The sequence below is a fragment of the Delphinus delphis genome, chromosome 1 (assembly GCF_949987515.2).
Source record: "Delphinus delphis chromosome 1, mDelDel1.2, whole genome shotgun sequence".
Classification (NCBI taxonomy): domain Eukaryota; kingdom Metazoa; phylum Chordata; class Mammalia; order Artiodactyla; family Delphinidae; genus Delphinus; species Delphinus delphis.
In genome coordinates, this window is record NC_082683.1 from 66,888,276 (window position 1) to 66,905,390 (window position 17,115).

The 17,115-nt window shown below is 35.4% G+C and overlaps 1 protein-coding gene across 1 annotated transcript in view; it reads right to left on the reverse strand.

Annotated features, from left to right (window-relative positions):
• PIGK (phosphatidylinositol glycan anchor biosynthesis class K) overlaps positions 1–17,115 on the reverse strand; it is a 137,979-nt gene that overhangs the window by 119,764 nt on the left and 1,100 nt on the right. The window contains exons 2-3 of the mRNA XM_060023857.1: positions 14,634–14,687; positions 6,211–6,302 (exon numbers count right to left, since the gene is read on the reverse strand). Of these exons, the coding sequence (XP_059879840.1) occupies positions 6,211–6,302; positions 14,634–14,687 (146 nt within the window). The remainder of the gene's footprint in view (positions 1–6,210; positions 6,303–14,633; positions 14,688–17,115) is intronic.

Here is a 17,115-nt window from a genome sequence, read left to right on the forward strand (position 1 = left end):
GATTTTCACAAGCACCACATTCAACATGTAGATATACACTTTTTAATTAAACAAGGTATTAAATGATCAGTGTGCATAATTTTACCAACCTCTATAGGACTGTCATAAGAATAACATGAGATCATGTTATTAAAAGAATTCTCTAATTGTAAATATTACATAAATATTACCTGTTGTAATTTCTTAGGGAGGAGATAGCTGTGAAATAATTGAAATGCTCCAGCCATAAAGTCCAAACACCTGAATTCAAATTCTGGTTCTATTATTTAACAGTGCCTTTAATGTACCTTAAGCAAGTCATTTAACCATTCTGAGTAACCATTTTTAATATGTAAAAAGGGAGGGGAGGGGATTCTCTCATAAAAGTTCAAGGAATAAATAATTCTTTATAAAATCCCTAACACAGTATCTGAATTATGGTGGACAGTGGATAGTGAATGTGTGTTGCAGAGGGGATGGAGGAGGAGGCCAAAAGTAGGGGTCCATTTTGGCTGACCTTATCGGAAAGTCACAAGCATCTCCAATGAACCGTAATAACCATGCCTTTCTCCATATTGTTTTAATGAGAAATTATACAAGAAAATTCCTGAAGTATCTTATTAATGTTCCCCCGTACACAATATCTTCTTATGTATAAGATCAAATCCACAGCAGAATAAAAAATAACTGTCAAAAAGCGAGAGGGTGGCATGGACATATATATGCTACCAAACGTGGGGTGGATGGCTGGTGGGAGGCGGTCGCATGGCACAGGGAGATCAGCTCAGTGCTTTGTGACCAACTGGAGGGGTGGGATGGGGAGGGTAGGAAGGGGGAAGACGCAGGAGGGAAGAGATGTGGGAACATATGTGTGTGTATGGCTGATTCACTTTGTCGTAGGGCAGAAGCTAGCACACCATTGTGGAGCAATTATACTCCAATAAAGATGTAAAAAATAAATAAATAAAAACTGTCAAAAGCTATATTACCAATCTGATTTTTAAAACAACAATAACAGGCAGTTAGTGATTTTTTTTTCTTTTTTAATTTACAACATTACCAGAATTCACATTTCTAATTCTAATATTTATTACTTGAGAAAGAAGTTAAAAAGAATGAGACCAAAACCTCAAAAGTGCATTCTGAGGGAATTTAAATAGTAGGAAGATAGGGAATAACCTGTCTTCGGCAAGACTCTATAGACTTCTCATAGAAGGAAATGAATCTGAAGTTCCCTGGTGAGATCACCCCACCCATGGATCCCAAAAGTAGGAGTCAGGGAATAGTTTATAAAATCTACTATAGGGCACTTTTAGCTCAGTGCAGCTTAAGAATAAACATCTAGGGCTTCCCTGGTGGCGCAGTGATTGAGAGTCCGCCTGCCGATGCAGGGGATATGGGTTCGTGCCCCAGCCCGGGAAGATCCCACATGCCGCAGAGCGGCTAGGCCCGTGAGCCATGGCCGCTGAGCCTGCGTGTCCGGAGCCTGTGCTCCGCAACGGGAGAGGCCACAACAGTGAGAGGCCCGCGTACCGCAAAAAAAAAAAAAAAAAAAAGAATAAAGATCTAAAGAAACTATAAATAAGCAATATTCATATATATTTCCTTTCTAATCTAGACCAATTAGGTTCCACTTAACTAGGGATCTTTAGCATACTATTCATTCATTCAACTCTGCACAATATATTACAGAATGTACTGGGAGGAATACAAATATAGTATCAGAACCTACCTTGAAGAAATAAGATCAATACATACAAAAAAAGTGCCATGATAGAAGTACAAATAAAATATTTATGCAAGAAGGACTGAGAAAGCGTTAGGGAATGTATGAAGTGAATTTGGGCATAGGAAAACTAGAAAGGAGGGTGGAAGGAAAAAACTGTAGACGGAAGGACCAGTGTAAGGCAATGACAGAGGCCCAAACAGAGACTTATAAGAAGGTATGGTTAGAGCATAAGGAATTGAAATTAAATGATCAGAATATTAGATATGGACAGACTGCAAAAGCCTTGAGTTCCAGCATAAGGGATTTGAACTTTATTTTGCATACCCTAAGAGTTTACGAGTAAGGGGAGATGAATAAAGGTTTAAATTAAGAATATTAATCTCACATAATGATTAAAATACAGAGTAAGGGAAAAAATAGTGTCAGAAAAGCTACTGGACCATCAATGAGTCACTTTGCTGTACAGCAGAAATTAACACAACATTGTAAATCAACTCTACTTCAATAAAAAAAATTTTTAAAAAAAGAAAAGCTACTGGATTTAACTATAGAAATAGTTTATCAGATAAGAATCGTTACAAAAACTCATATCCACCCAACTCGTAGCAGAGCTAAATCATATTTTAAGAAAAATTATATACACATTTAACTCCATAAACTTAATTCTTATGAATTGAGCCAAAAAAAATAAAAGGAAAGACAGACTTCATCCACCCTATTACTCAATGAATTTATTCCCCAAAGTAAACATGAGATGAGATGGGAGCTACAATTCTACATTCCCTCAGTCTCAATTCCCATGTGCCTCTCACAGCATGAGCATCACAATTCTAGTGTTAAAGATATGGCCATTTTTCATAAAACATGTCCCTTAATCCTAAGTGAACCACTTCATCAAATGTTCCACCAAAGAAAAAGAAAACAGTTAATTTGCTCTAGCACTGCTCTAAAACTGCTATGTTAGACTTGATGAAAGATAATACTATATTGTGCTTTATGTGCTATTTAAGAAACTTCACAAGAAAAATTTTAGCTAAATTTTTGCTTCACATACTGACTTTAGAACCTAAGCCCTGCTTAATGCCTTTTCGCTTCCTCATCTTAAGCATTTAAAGCGTACTGGAGGTAGCAAAACAGGGATTTAGTCTAAAACAAGTATTTGAGGACATAAAATTTCCTAAAAATAATGAAATGTTTCAGGAAGCTAAAACCAGGCAAAGAAAAACAAAATCTCTGAGGGTGGGTAAGGTTACAGAAAGCATGGGCACAAAGTGCAAGACACCTGAACTCCATGGAACCTACGTATGAAAAGGATAATAGATAAGGTGGAGGGTAATTATGAACCACTTATGAGCACGTCTTTTTATTTTCCCCCATAACCATTAAGATCCCCTCTCTGAATCAATATTTTGATACAGTATTATAAAATTCTGTCAACTTATGTATTAAAAAGTCTTTTATAACATTAACATTTGCTAAAAACTAGACTAACACACTTTAGAAGACAGAAATGTTTTTAAAGTACAGACTTGTGTTTGTTTTGCCTAACTGGTTAAAGTATTTCCAAGTCACAAGTTTATTTATCCAATACCTACTGAGCACTACTATGTGCCAAGTACTGTGCTAGATGCTAGAAGTACAAAGTGAAATAAAATATAATTCTTGTTCCCTTCAAGGAGTTTATAATCTAATGAGGGAGACATACTATAATTAGCATAACCATGTTATAATCAAAGTACAGACAAAGGATACCATAAAAGCAAACAAGGAGGTCAAGAATACTTTTTTGAAGTACTAAAGTGATTTGGAAGGTCAGGTAAAAGTTACAGCTGTGCTTCCTAACTTGACTGTGTACCAGAACCACATATAGAGTTGATGTCTAGGACTCACTTCAGATTTAGTGAATTAGAATCTCCAGGGGTGAAGCCGAGAAATCAGTATTTTTAACATGTACCTTGAGTGATTCAGAATCACGGCCAGGTTTTGCTGGCAGTGAGCTAGAAGTATAGACAACCATTCCAGGCAAAGAGAATAGCTCAGTATGGTTGGAGTAGGTGAAATACAGACAGAAAATCAAAATGAAATCAGAACAAGAGTACTGACACAATTAATGTGACATTTCAAACAGGATCTAAGGAATTGATGTGAACTTCCACAATAAAAGGCAATCATCTGTGTCGTGTGTTTCGGTAAATGATTTCTGACATGAACTAGTTTCTTATTAAAGTATATGGAAAAACTAAATGCAAATACTTTGCATTGCAAGACAAAGTAAAATGCTCCTTTTAAAAAGCAAATAAGGTAAAACAAAATAAAACAGAGTTCTACTCATAATTTTTATTCAATGCAGTGACCACTCATTTTTCTGAAGATACACAGCCTGAGAAGCTATGATATACGTCAGAAGCTAGGATAATACTGTTTTAACTTGAAAATGTTCCACAATGTATAAAATAAATTCAAACTGTATTTTGAAATTCAAGCTTTAAAACTGAAAACCACTCAATGATTTTAAGTTTCCAAACTGTTATTTCATAATTGTTTATTACTTTCTGATTAAAATTTACTTATAATTATATTTTTATACTTAATTCCAGGTAGGGGTAAAGTGAGATAAGTCACCAAGAAGAGGAGTATTCACGGTAATAGACTAAAAGCCAAATAGAATCTATTCTATTGATCGCTTTTTATTAAGTAGTAAATGTTTTAAATCATCAACTGTTTCAATCCCCAATTCATTCTCCAACAAAGACTTCATAACCAGAGATGTAGACAGGAAAGCATCTGAAACAGGAATAAGCTTTTAAAGAATACTCTTCAGAAACCTAAGGACAAACTTACTAATTATTATATATAAAATATATCCTACAGTTATATTCTATTTCTAAAAAGTCCTTCTAAATCTTACTTAAATCATTTAAACATATCCTCATGACTTATAGACAGGACAAAGACTCATTTACCAAAGTGAAACTTACTGCCAAGCCATGCATAGTAATTCCCTGAAGGAGCACATTGGGTATAGAAGCAATAGCAGTTAAAAATCAACAGACTAACCACATACACCTATTTGAGAACTAATTAACAAATAACAGTAATCAGCTAATTACAAGAATAATTCTTAAATCTGATATAACAAATCATCCTTTCTCAGACTTAATTTAATGTACTTTTAAAAAATGGTATTACCAAGATGCCTTAACTTCCAGATGAAATACAGGAATTAAATTACAGTTCCAAGGCTATAGTTGTCAGCTTCTTAGGCTAAAATGATCTATTGACATAGACTGTAAGATAACTTTGTTTCCTGAGTCATGCCCTGCTTCCTTTCTTCTCCTGCAGCACTTTATACATATCTCTAGTCACTTTACTGTAAGTACCTAAATCCTGCAAAGAAGGTAGTACCACTACCATGTAATAGCTAAGGAAATAGGCTTAGTATCACGAAATGATTAACCAAAATCACCACTAAACCCAGATTTCAAACTCAGATCTGTTTAACTGCAAAGCTCTTTCCACACTACCTCACAGGTAGAGAGGAACACAGAACTAAGTAAATCAAACCTAAATAACTGAACTGACTGCAATTTCTTCTATAACTGCTTTGGAAGTAGCAAAAAACAGATCTATCATATCTGACAAACCAAATGTAGAGGACAGGTGTTTAGGGGTGGAGGTGTGGGAGTTCTGCTTAGTACTTGAGCTCCCTCATAGAATTAGGGAATATACCACTTTATGAGTCTTCACAGAAGGTAGAGCCCCCCCTCCCTATAGAGAAGCTAACAATGCCACATAGTCATTCTTCTTGTCACCCCTGCAGCATGGACATGGGCACTTAATCTATATTCTGCCAACATGACATTCCCACCAAGGACTCTAAATTAAGAGCTAGAGACAGTAAGAAGCTGGGACGGCAAAGGTCAGATTTTGGCAGCAGGCCACAGAAGCAACATTAAGTTTCCAAAGGCAACGGTAGCAGTAATGTGGTAGCTGAGTCTAGCCATCAGCAATTCAACGTGCATTCCTATCACTGGACTGGTTTTATGCCTTGATTTTTAGATATGTCTTTTCTGTTACGTAGTCTCTCTTGTTCCTGACTCTTTAAGGCCTCAGCCTTCCCAGCAATTTGGTAAACTAATCAATATGCTTTCAATAAATATGCTTTCAATAAATACCTTTTCTACTTGAATCGGTCAGAATTGCCTTCTGTTGCCTAAAATTAAACCCAGACTGAAGCATTGAATAATTAAATAAATGACACTGAACAATTATACTTTATCAAATCTTTTTACCTTAGTGTTGATTGTTGTTTTATATAATTTGCAATTATGCTCTTAAGTAAGAACTATTTTATACATGATAGTTATGCTCTAACAACAACAAGATAATTTCAAGTTAGGTTTCTTTATGTTTTTCAAAAGCAACACAAAAAAACAAATATAATATCATCTAAAGGTGATTTTCACTGAGGATCAGAGTTAAGCTTTATTAAGAATACTTACCTGTCAGGAATACCTAGCCTCTTGACACTTCTATAAACAGAAAGAGTATTTGCAACATGTCGATAATTAAACCAGAATCGGGATGTACATACCTAAAGTAATAAAACAAATATATTATTTTTAGGAATCAAAATAAGCTACAGAGTTACAGAATTACTTCTCTTTAAGTAGGATGTAGAGATACCTAAAAAAAGAGTATGTCATAATCAGGACTAGAAACAGCAAAGCACATAAAGAATGGTCAATAAAACCAATCTCTCTAGAAAAAGGTCTTTCATCACTAGTCAAAAAAACATTCAGCTTAAGAGAAAACAAATATTTAGGGAATTTAATCAAATACTGAACAAACTTAGTTACTCTCAATTTATGATTCTATAATGTTCCTATTTCTAAAATATTAAATTCTTTAGAACCAAAGACAATGCCCATAATCTCTTCACAGAATAGAAAAGAATATTAACTACATTGGGTTATATAATATTCCTTTCACTCTGGATTGCTTCCTAATTTTAGTTGTGAAAAACATAAGAGAGAGACTAAAACAAAGCATAGAAAACAGGTTTATATGCACATAAGGGAATGCATTATAAAGAAGCTGTTGAACGGAACAGAAAACTAGAAACGATTTCAACAAGTTTTACACTTAAAGACAAACTGATCCTTAAAAAAGATAACAAAGATACTAGGAAAATCTAATGCCATGCCTCAAAAGTCAGCCCTCTCGAATGCTCATTCCAAAGGAGAAACCAGAGACTGGGATCAGTTGGTAATATATCTATCCACTAAGTATCCTCCTACCTCCTACCACACTGTTCTGCTGATAGTAAGTGTAATGACAGTTTTGAGAATACCACAAATGTTCTTGCCCCTGTAAATAGGACGGAACCACAAGATTTTTTTATTAAACTGAATTTTCAACCTGGAATCCAATAAGGAGAAGACTAAAATTCTTGACTACATAAAAATATATATACCATAAAATCCTAACAGAAATGAAAAACTTGAAATAATTATAACCCAATAAGAAAAAGATGAACAGCCCAATTTTGAAAAATGGGCAAAGGATGAGAGCAAGCATTTCATAACAAAAGTATTAAAAATAGACAATAAAAGTCTTAAAGATGCTCAACTTCTGTCATAATATAAGAAAACAGGTTTGTGATGTTTCTGTTGGGCTGAAGCCTTCCCTAAGCAGATTTCCAGCCACTGTGAGGATGGTAAATGGCTTTCAGCTCATGCTGAGTGGCTGCCTAGAGTCCTGTGCTGAGGATGACTGTGAAGCAGGTCCAGGGACTGTAATGAACTCTGAGCACTGGCTTTCACTGGTGAGCAAGGGAGCTTCTGACTGGAGTCAAGATGGCAGAGTAGGAGGACGCAGAGTTCGTGTCTCCTCACAACTAGGGCACCTACCAGGCGCTGGTGGAGGACCTCAGACACCTAAGGGGACAGGAGGAATCCCTGCATTATCAGGCCAGAGGTCAGGCCTGATCTCCTGTGGTGGGAGTGCCAAGTCCAAACCACTGGACTACGAGAGAACCTCAGACCCCAGGGAATATTAATTGTGTGAGCTCTCCCGGAGGTCCTCATCTTGGCACCAATACCCAGCTCCACCCAACTGCCTGCAAACTCCAGTGCTGGATGCCTCACACCAAACGACCAGCAACAAAGGAACACAGCAGCACTCATCAAAAAAAAAAAAAAAAAAATGAGATGACAAAAATATATGTTACAGATGAAGGAGCAAGGTATCCTACAAGACCAAATAAATGAAGAGGAAATAGGCAACCTACCTGAAAAAAAATTCAGGGTAATGATAGTAAAGATGATCCAAAATCTCAGAAACAGAATGACGGCACGGATTAAGAAAATACAAGAAATGTTTAACAAGGACCTAGAAGAACTAAAGAACAAACAGTGATGAACAACACAATCACTGAAATGAAAAATACACTAGAAGGAATCAATAGCAGAATAATTGAAGCAGAACAAATAAGTGAGCTGGAAGATAGAATGGTGGCAATAACTGCCAAGGAGCAGAATAAAGAAAGAAGAATGAAAAGAAATGAGGACAGTCTTAGAGACTTCTGGGACAACATTAAACGCATCAAGAGTCAAAATATAGGGGTCCAAGAAGAAGAAGACAAAGAGAAAGCTCTGAGAAAATATTTGAAGAGATTATAGTTGAAAATTTCCCTAATATGGGAAAGGAAATAGCCACCCAAGTCCAGGAAGCACAGTGAGTCCCAGACAGTAAAAACCCAAGGAGAAACACATCGAGACACATATTAAACTAACAAAAAATTAAATTCAAAGAAAAAATATTAAAAGCAGGAAGGGAAAAGCAACAAATAACATACAAGGGAATCCCCATAACGTTATCAGCTGATTTTTCAGCAGAAATTCTGCAGACCAGAAGGGAGTGGCAGGACATATTTAAAGTGATGAAAGGGAAAAACCTACCATCAAGATTACTCTACCCAGCAAGGATCTCATTCAGATTCGATGGAGAAATAAAAAGCTATACAGACAAGCAAAAGCTAAGAGAATTCAGCACCACCAAACCAGCTTTACAACAAATGCTAAAGGAACTTCTTTAGGCAAGAAACACGAGAGAAGAAAAAGACCCACAAACAAACCCAAAACAAGAAAATGGTAATAGTAACATACATATCGATAACTACCTTGAATGTAAATGGATTAAATGCTCCAACCAAAAGACACAGACTGGCTGAATGGATACAAAAACAAGACCCATATATGTCTCTACAAGAGACCCACATCACACCTAGGGACACATATAGACTGAAAGTGAGGGGATGGAAAAAGATATTCCATGCAAATGGAAACCAAAAGAAAGCTGGAGTAGCAATACTCATATCAGATAAAACAGACTTTAAAATAAAGACTGTTACAAGAGATAAGGAAGGACATTACATAATGATCAAAGGATCAATCCAAGAAGATATAATTATAAATATTTATGCACCCAACATAGGAGCAACTCAGTACATAAGGCAGATGCTAACAGCCATAAAAGGGGAAATCAATACTAACACAATAATAGTGGGGGACTTTAACACCCCACTTACACCAATGGACAGATCATCCAGACAGAAAATAAATAAGGAAACAGAAGCTTTAAATGATGCAACAGACCAGACAGACTTAATTGATATTTATATGACATTCCACCCAAAAGCAGCAGAATACAATTTCTTCTCAAATGCACACAGAACATTCTCCAGGATAGACTGTATCTTGGGTAACAAATGAAGCCTCAGTAAATTTAAGAAAACTGAAATAGTATCAAGCATCTTTTCTGACCACAACGCTATGAGATTAGAAATTAATTGCAGGAAAAAAAACTGTTAAAAACACAAACACATGGAGGCTAAACAATACGCTACTAAATAACCAAGAGATCACTGAGGAATCAAAGAGGAAATCAGAAAATACATAGAAACAAATAACTGTGAAAACACGAGGACCCAAAACCTATGGGATGCAGCAAAAGCAGTTCTAAGAGGGAAATTTATAGCACTTCAATCTCACTACAAGAAACAAGAAAACTCTCAAATAAACAATCTAACCTTATACCTAAAGCAACTTGGGAAAGAAGAACAAAATAAATCCCAAAGGTAGTAGAAGGAAAGAAATCATAGAGATCAGACAAGAACTAAATAAAATAGAAGTGAAGAAAACAATAGCAAAGATAAATAAAACTAAAAGTTGGTTCTTTGACAAGATAAACAAAATTGATAAACCTTTAGCCAGACTCATCAAGAAAAAAAGGAAGAGGATTCAAATCAATAAAATTGGAAACGGAAAAGAAGAAATTACAACTGACACTGCAAAAATACAAAGGATCGTGAGACATTACTACAAGCAACTATATGCCAATAAAATGGACAACCTGGAAGAAATGGACAAATTCTTAGAAAAGCACAATCTCCAGAGACTGAACCAGAAAGAAATAGAAAATATAAATAGACCAATCACAAGTAATGAAATTGAAAATGTAATTAAAAATCTTCCAACAAACAAAAGTCCAGAACCAGATGACTTCACAGGTGAATTCTATCAAACATTTAGAGAAGAGCTGACACCTATCCTCTCAAACTCTTCCAAAAAATTGCAGAGGGAGGAACACTCCCAAACAAGTTCTATGAGGCCACCATCACCCTGATACCAAAACCAGACAAAGACATCACAAAGAAAGAAAATTACACACCAATATCACTGATGAACATAGATGCAAAAATCTCAACAAAATACTAGCAAACAGAATCCAACAACATATTAAAAGGATCATACACCATGATCAACTGGGATTTATCCCAGGGATGCAAGGATTCTTCAATATAGGTAAATCAACCAATGTGATACACCATATTAACAAATTAAAGAATAAAATCAAATGATCATCTCAATAGATGCAGAAAAATCTTTCGAAAAATATCAACACCCATTTATGACAAAAACTCTCCAGAAAGTGGGCACAGAGGGAACCTACCTCAACATAATAAAGGCCATATATGACAAACCCACAGTAAAGATCATTCTCAATGGTGAAAAACTGAAAGCATCTGCTCTAAGATCAGGAAAAAGACAAGGATGTCCACTCTCACCACCATTATTCAACATAGTTTTGGAAGTCCTAGGCATGGCAGTCAGAGAAGAAAAAGAAATAAAAGGAATATAAATTGGAAAAGAAGAAGGAAAACTGTCACTGTTTGCAGATGACATGATACTATACATAGAAAATCACAAAGATGCCACCACTAGAGCTAATCAGTGAATTTGGTAAAGTTGCAGGATGCAAAATTAATGCACAGAAATATCCTGCATTCCTATACACTAACAATGAAAGATCAGAAAGAGAAATTATGGAAACTATCCCATTTACCATCACAACAAAAAGAATAAAATACTTAGGCATAAACCTACCTAAGGAGGCAAAAGCCCTGTACTCAGAAAAATATAAAACACTGATGAAAGAAACCAAAGATGACAAAAACAGATGAAGAGATATACCATGTTCCTGGATTGGAATAATCAATATTGTGAAAATGACTATACTACCCAAAGCAATCTACAGATTCAGTGCAATCCCTATCAAATTACCAATGGCATTTTTCACAGAATTAGAACAAAAAATTTTACAATTTGTATGGAAACACAAAAGACCCCAAATAGCCAAAGCAATCTTGAGAAAGAAAAATGGAGCTGGAGGAATCAAGCTCCCTGACTTCAGACTATACTACAAACCTACAGTAATCAAGATAGTATGGTACTGGCACAAAAACAGAAATATAGATCAATGGCACAGGATAGAAAACCCAGAGATAAACCCATGCACCTATGGTCACCTAATCTATGACAAAGGAGGCAAGAATATACAATGGAGAAAAGACAGTCTCTTCATAAGTGGTGCTGGGAAAACTGGACAGCTACATGTAAAAGAATGAAATTAGAACACTCCCTAACACCATACACAAAAATAAACTCAAAACGGATTAAAGACCTAAATGTAAGATTTGACACTATAAAACTCCTAGAGGAAAACATAGTTAAAATACTTTATGACATAAATCACAGCAAGATCCTTTTTGACCCACCTCCTAGAGAAATGGAAATAAAAACAAAAATAAACAAATGGGACCTAATGAAACTTAAAAGTTTTTGCACAGCAAAGGAAACCACAAACAAGACAAAAAGACAACCCTCAGAATGGGAGAAAATATTTGCAATCAAAGCAACCGACAAAGGATTAATCTCGAAAATTTACAAACAACTCATGCAGCTCAATATGAAAAAAACAAACAACCCCATCCAAAAATGGGCAGAAGACCTAAATAGACATTTCTCCAAAGAAGACATACAGGTGGCCAAGAAGCACATGAAAAGATGCTCAACATCACTAATTATTAGAGAAATGCAAATCAAAACTACAATGAGGTATCACCTCACACCAGTCAGAATGGCCATCATCAAAACATCTACAAACAATAAATGCTGGAGAGGGTGTGGAGAAAAGGGAACCCTCTTGCACTGTTGGTGGGAATGTAAATTGATACAGCCACTATGGAGAACAGTATGGTGGTTCCTTAAAAAACTAAAAATAGAACTACCATATGACCCAGCAATCCCACTACTGGGCATATACCCTGAGAAAACCATAATTCAAAAAGAGTCATGTACCACAATGTTCATTGCAGCACTATTTACAATAGCCAGGACCTGGAAGAAACCTACGTGTCCATAGACAGATGAATGGAAAAAGAAGATGTGGCACATATATACAATGGAATCTTAGCCATAAAAAGAAACGAAATTGAGTCATCTGTAGTGAGGTGGATGGACCTAGAGTCTGTCACACAGAGTGAAGTAAGTCAGAAAGAGAAAAACAAATATCATATATTAACGCATATATGTGGAATCTAGAAAAAATGGTACAGATGAACCTATTTGCAGGGCAGGAATAGAGACGCAGATGTAGAGAACGGATGTGTGGACACGGGGGGAAAGGGAGGGTGGGATGAATTGGGAGATTAGGATTGACATATATACACTATCATGTGTAAAACAGCTAGCTAGTGGGAACCTGCTGTATAGCACAGGGAGCTTAGCTTGGTGCTCTGTGATGACCTAGATGGGTCGGATGGGTGTTGGGGGGAGGGAGGTCCAAGAGGGAGGGCATATGTGTATACATATAGTTGATTCACTTCGTTTTACAGCAGAAACTAACACAACATTGTAAAGTAGTTATACAACAATTTAAAAAAAAACGTAAATTGATAAGTATCCAAAAGTCTGACAATTCGTACTATTGGCAAGGGTATGACAATACCCTTGCCAATAGTATGAGGGCAAATACTATAGATATGAGGACAAAACACTCATATCCTATTTATGGGAATGTGAACTAATATAAACCTTCTAAGAGGGTAATTTGCAACATATATCAAGTTTGAAAATGTACTTATTTTTTTATTTAGCTCATATAAGCATGTAAAAATATGTGTTCAAGGACTTTCACTATAATATTGCCTACATTAGCAAAAATCAAAACCAAAAAGCTAGAAACAAAATCACTACCCATCAGTATTATTTTTTTTAACCATGAGTATGGATTATCTTTGTAACATTTTTTATTAAACAGAGACAAAAATGTTTTATTCAAAGCAGATCCTGAAACTAAAATAGAATCTGACTTTCCTTCTATCTCCCTCTGGTGGCAAGTTTTCTCAATAATATTACAAGAGCGAAGGGGCATTTCATTTACCTCTGATCATCTAGTCAAGATTAAAATTAATTCAAACTGGGAGGAAAAACATATATTTTTTTTTCTTTAATTTGAACTACGTAACATTTAAAGAAATGTATGTTTTATACTTTCAACTTGGCCCTGGTCAAATTTCATAATTTTCCACCTAAGAAAGTACAATTTATTGAAGTCTCACTCTACTAAGAGTTAATGTGTAAAATATTGCACAAAACATGAAAACTGCAGTTGTCAAATACTCAGAAGTAATTCTTTTTCACCTTCTATTTCTCATCTGAGACCTAGGTTGCTGAGATTAGAGAGGGGCTCAGTTAAAGGTTTCCCAGAACAAGGAAGACTTCAATGTGTGTGTAGAATAAGCTAATAGGCTCCTATTCTAAAAGATGAGCCCTTTGGCAATTAGCTGTCGCACATAGGCAGTTATTCCCTCTTTTAAGAATTCCTATAGAGAGACTAATTGGAAGTGCCCTTAGTTTCCTATAGAGCAAGTTATCTTCTCAAATTGGTGGATCATGGCCTGCCTCCTCATAGTTTTCCCCAATTTAAGTGGTCACTGAAAACCCATCTCCTTATCATGAGCAGCTTTTGTTCAATTCCTTCATAAAATCTCTTACGAGGCAGTAGCATATAAAAGGTTTTTGTTCCTAAGAACAAGAAAATGAGTCATGAACCCACGTTGCTATTCTATTTAATCACAGTAACATAAAATTAATTTGTCTTCTAAACTTTTCTGTGTAACTTGAATTTTCTACAATGATCATTTATTTTTGTAAACAGAAAAAAATAATTAAAAAATAAAAACAAAATAGCCAAAGTAGAGAGTATCTATAAACAAATATTACAGATAAGAAATACAATTACCAGTTTCCATCATTAAAATAACTCTACACTTTATAAAATGCTCCCTTTCACAATAGGATCCCTAATTTATTTTTCCATGTATTTACACATCACCCCTTGACAGACACACTGAAGACAAAGGATATTATTAGTTGATGTGATCAATTTAAAATATAGCTAAATGAAAATAATTTCTGTTATAAGATATAAATTATTTTCAAGAATTTGATTCACACAAAATTTCTCAGACACACATCTAATGTAAACAACGAGGTATACCTTTATAGAATACACTTACCAAAACCGCCCAGTTGTTCGTATGGCCACTTCTGAAGAACTGTTCCGCTTGATCCTATTAGTCAAATAATAGCAAAAAGCTTAAAAGAAAGTCACATTTCCCAGAATAAAGACTGATAAAGGACAGTTACGATTCACGGAGTTTTTACAGTTGTAATAACAGTAAGCCATCATTATGCAAGTTTATAAATATTCTAGTATCTGACCTTATGAAAGACAAAATAGTTTTATTTGGGGGGAGCAGGAGGCTACTGCAAGAGGGGATTTTTGTTTTAAAACATTTTATCTCAAATGCAATCAGCTCTTCCTCATGCTTCTCATTTTCTATTCAATCTTCAAATTGTGAATGACATTTCATTTCTTGATTCACATATATTAATACCCTTCCTGCTGAAATTTCATTCAATATTCGCTCCTACTCTGTGCTGAGTGCTTCCTATTATTTTATTTTAACTCACCAATATATGTGATTAAACACATTCTCTAGCATACTTCCATGTGCCATTTTGCTAATCTGTTAAAGTCTGAATTATATTTACCATCATGGAACATTAAAAACCTCAGCATCCAATACCATCCAGACACCTAATGAACATGACTTTTATTATATATTAAAATAATAGTGAATATAAACCATAATGATTTCAGATCTGCCCCTAAACAGTATTAATTACTAGAACAGTCAGACTGCCTGGATTCAAATCTGGACCCTACTACTTACTAGCTGTATAAACTTAGGAAAGTTGCTTAATTTCTTTGTACTTCCATTTCCCCACCTATAAAATGATAACATTACCTGACTCACAGAATGTAGGAATGGTGACTAGAACATAGTAATTGTATAACAAATATTAGCTGTTTTAATTTTCAGCTGGCAAGAAAATTTCAGAAAGAATGAAATAAAAAATTCACTCAGTGTGTGTGCGTCATATGTGTGTGTGCGTCATATATGTGTGTGTGTGTGTGTGCACGCGCCATATATATATATTTCTTTTTAAACTTTCTCAACAGCTGCATAGATGCTAAAGAAAGCAATGTGCTATAGTGGTTTAGGAATTTGAAGATCTGACTGTGAGAATGGGGTTAAGTCATTTAGCTCTGTAGACTTGATTTTCCTCACGTAGAAATGGGAGTTGACCCGATAACCTCTAATGTCCCTTCCAGCTCCAAAATCCTCACATCATTAAGACTTCAGTGAAAAAATTGAGATGGCAAAACTCTTTTGTGATTGTTTAGACAATATAGACACTGCAAAGTTATTCATTCATTCTACACACAGTGGAGCACCTATTATGTGCCAGGTACCATGTAATGTACAGGGATGCAAAAAAGTCACTAAAAAACATGCTGCTTTCTCTCAAGAATCCCAGAGTTCAATAAAGAAGACAAGCATGCAAACACATTACACTACTATGTAACGTTCATTCATTCATCACATTCATTGGGTACCATGTGCCAGTCCCTGTTCAGTGCTCAGAATACAACGATGGGCAAAAATAGTGCTAGTACTTGCCTCCAAAGAGGTTACTGTCCAATTTGATAGACATACATTAAGCAGATAAGGACAAACTACAAATTCTATAAAGGTAAGATATACAGTATCATAAAAGAGTATAATAGGGGGACCTAACCTGATCAGGGAATGGGAGGGGGAAGGGCAGGCAGGGATGTCAGGGAAGGTTTCTCTAGAGAAGTGACATTTGGTTAGGATCCAAAAGATAATGAGAAGAGGGAAGATAATTCCAGACAGAGGGAACATGAGCCCAAATGGCAGAAGGAAGCTTAAAAATTTCTAGAAACTGAAAGATTAGCACAACTAGAAGTTTGAAAAAGAGAGAGCGGGAGAGAGAACTGGAGGTGTAGGCAGGAGCCAAAGAATGCAAGGCCTTGTTTATGGGTCATAATCAAGATTTAGTTCTTTATCCTTAAAGCAGCATTGAGGTATATACGGGTGACATGATCAGATTTGCATATTTAAAAGTTACTCGGGCTGCAGCTTGGAGAACAGACTGGAAAGAAAAAAGAATGACTTGAGCCAGACCAATTAGGCCAGACCATCATCTAAGTGAAAGATGATGTAATAATAGAGTACAAAGAATACATGGGTTATAAGAGACGAGTGCTATACTAGCTAAGTGCACAAATTACAACAGTAAAGGCAAAAGTAAAGGATAGGGAAAGATTCTACAGAGGTTAGCTTTTACTGCATTTAGTAAATAAGCAAACAGAAGAAACTGGAGGAATGAAATATGGTAATGTAAAAAAGCACAACTGTGTAACTACAAAAAAGGGTAATGGTATCCAAAATGAAGTATACAAAATAACCTACTAAATAAGGACAATAGAACTTCTATTTAAGTTTACATTATCTAAACAATATGCTTTATAAATACTGAATATATAAATTAGCAATAATTCATGAATAGAAAGAGGGAGTGCATGCTCTCTTTTTAACTGGTAGGGATGTGTATTCAAAAAGTTTT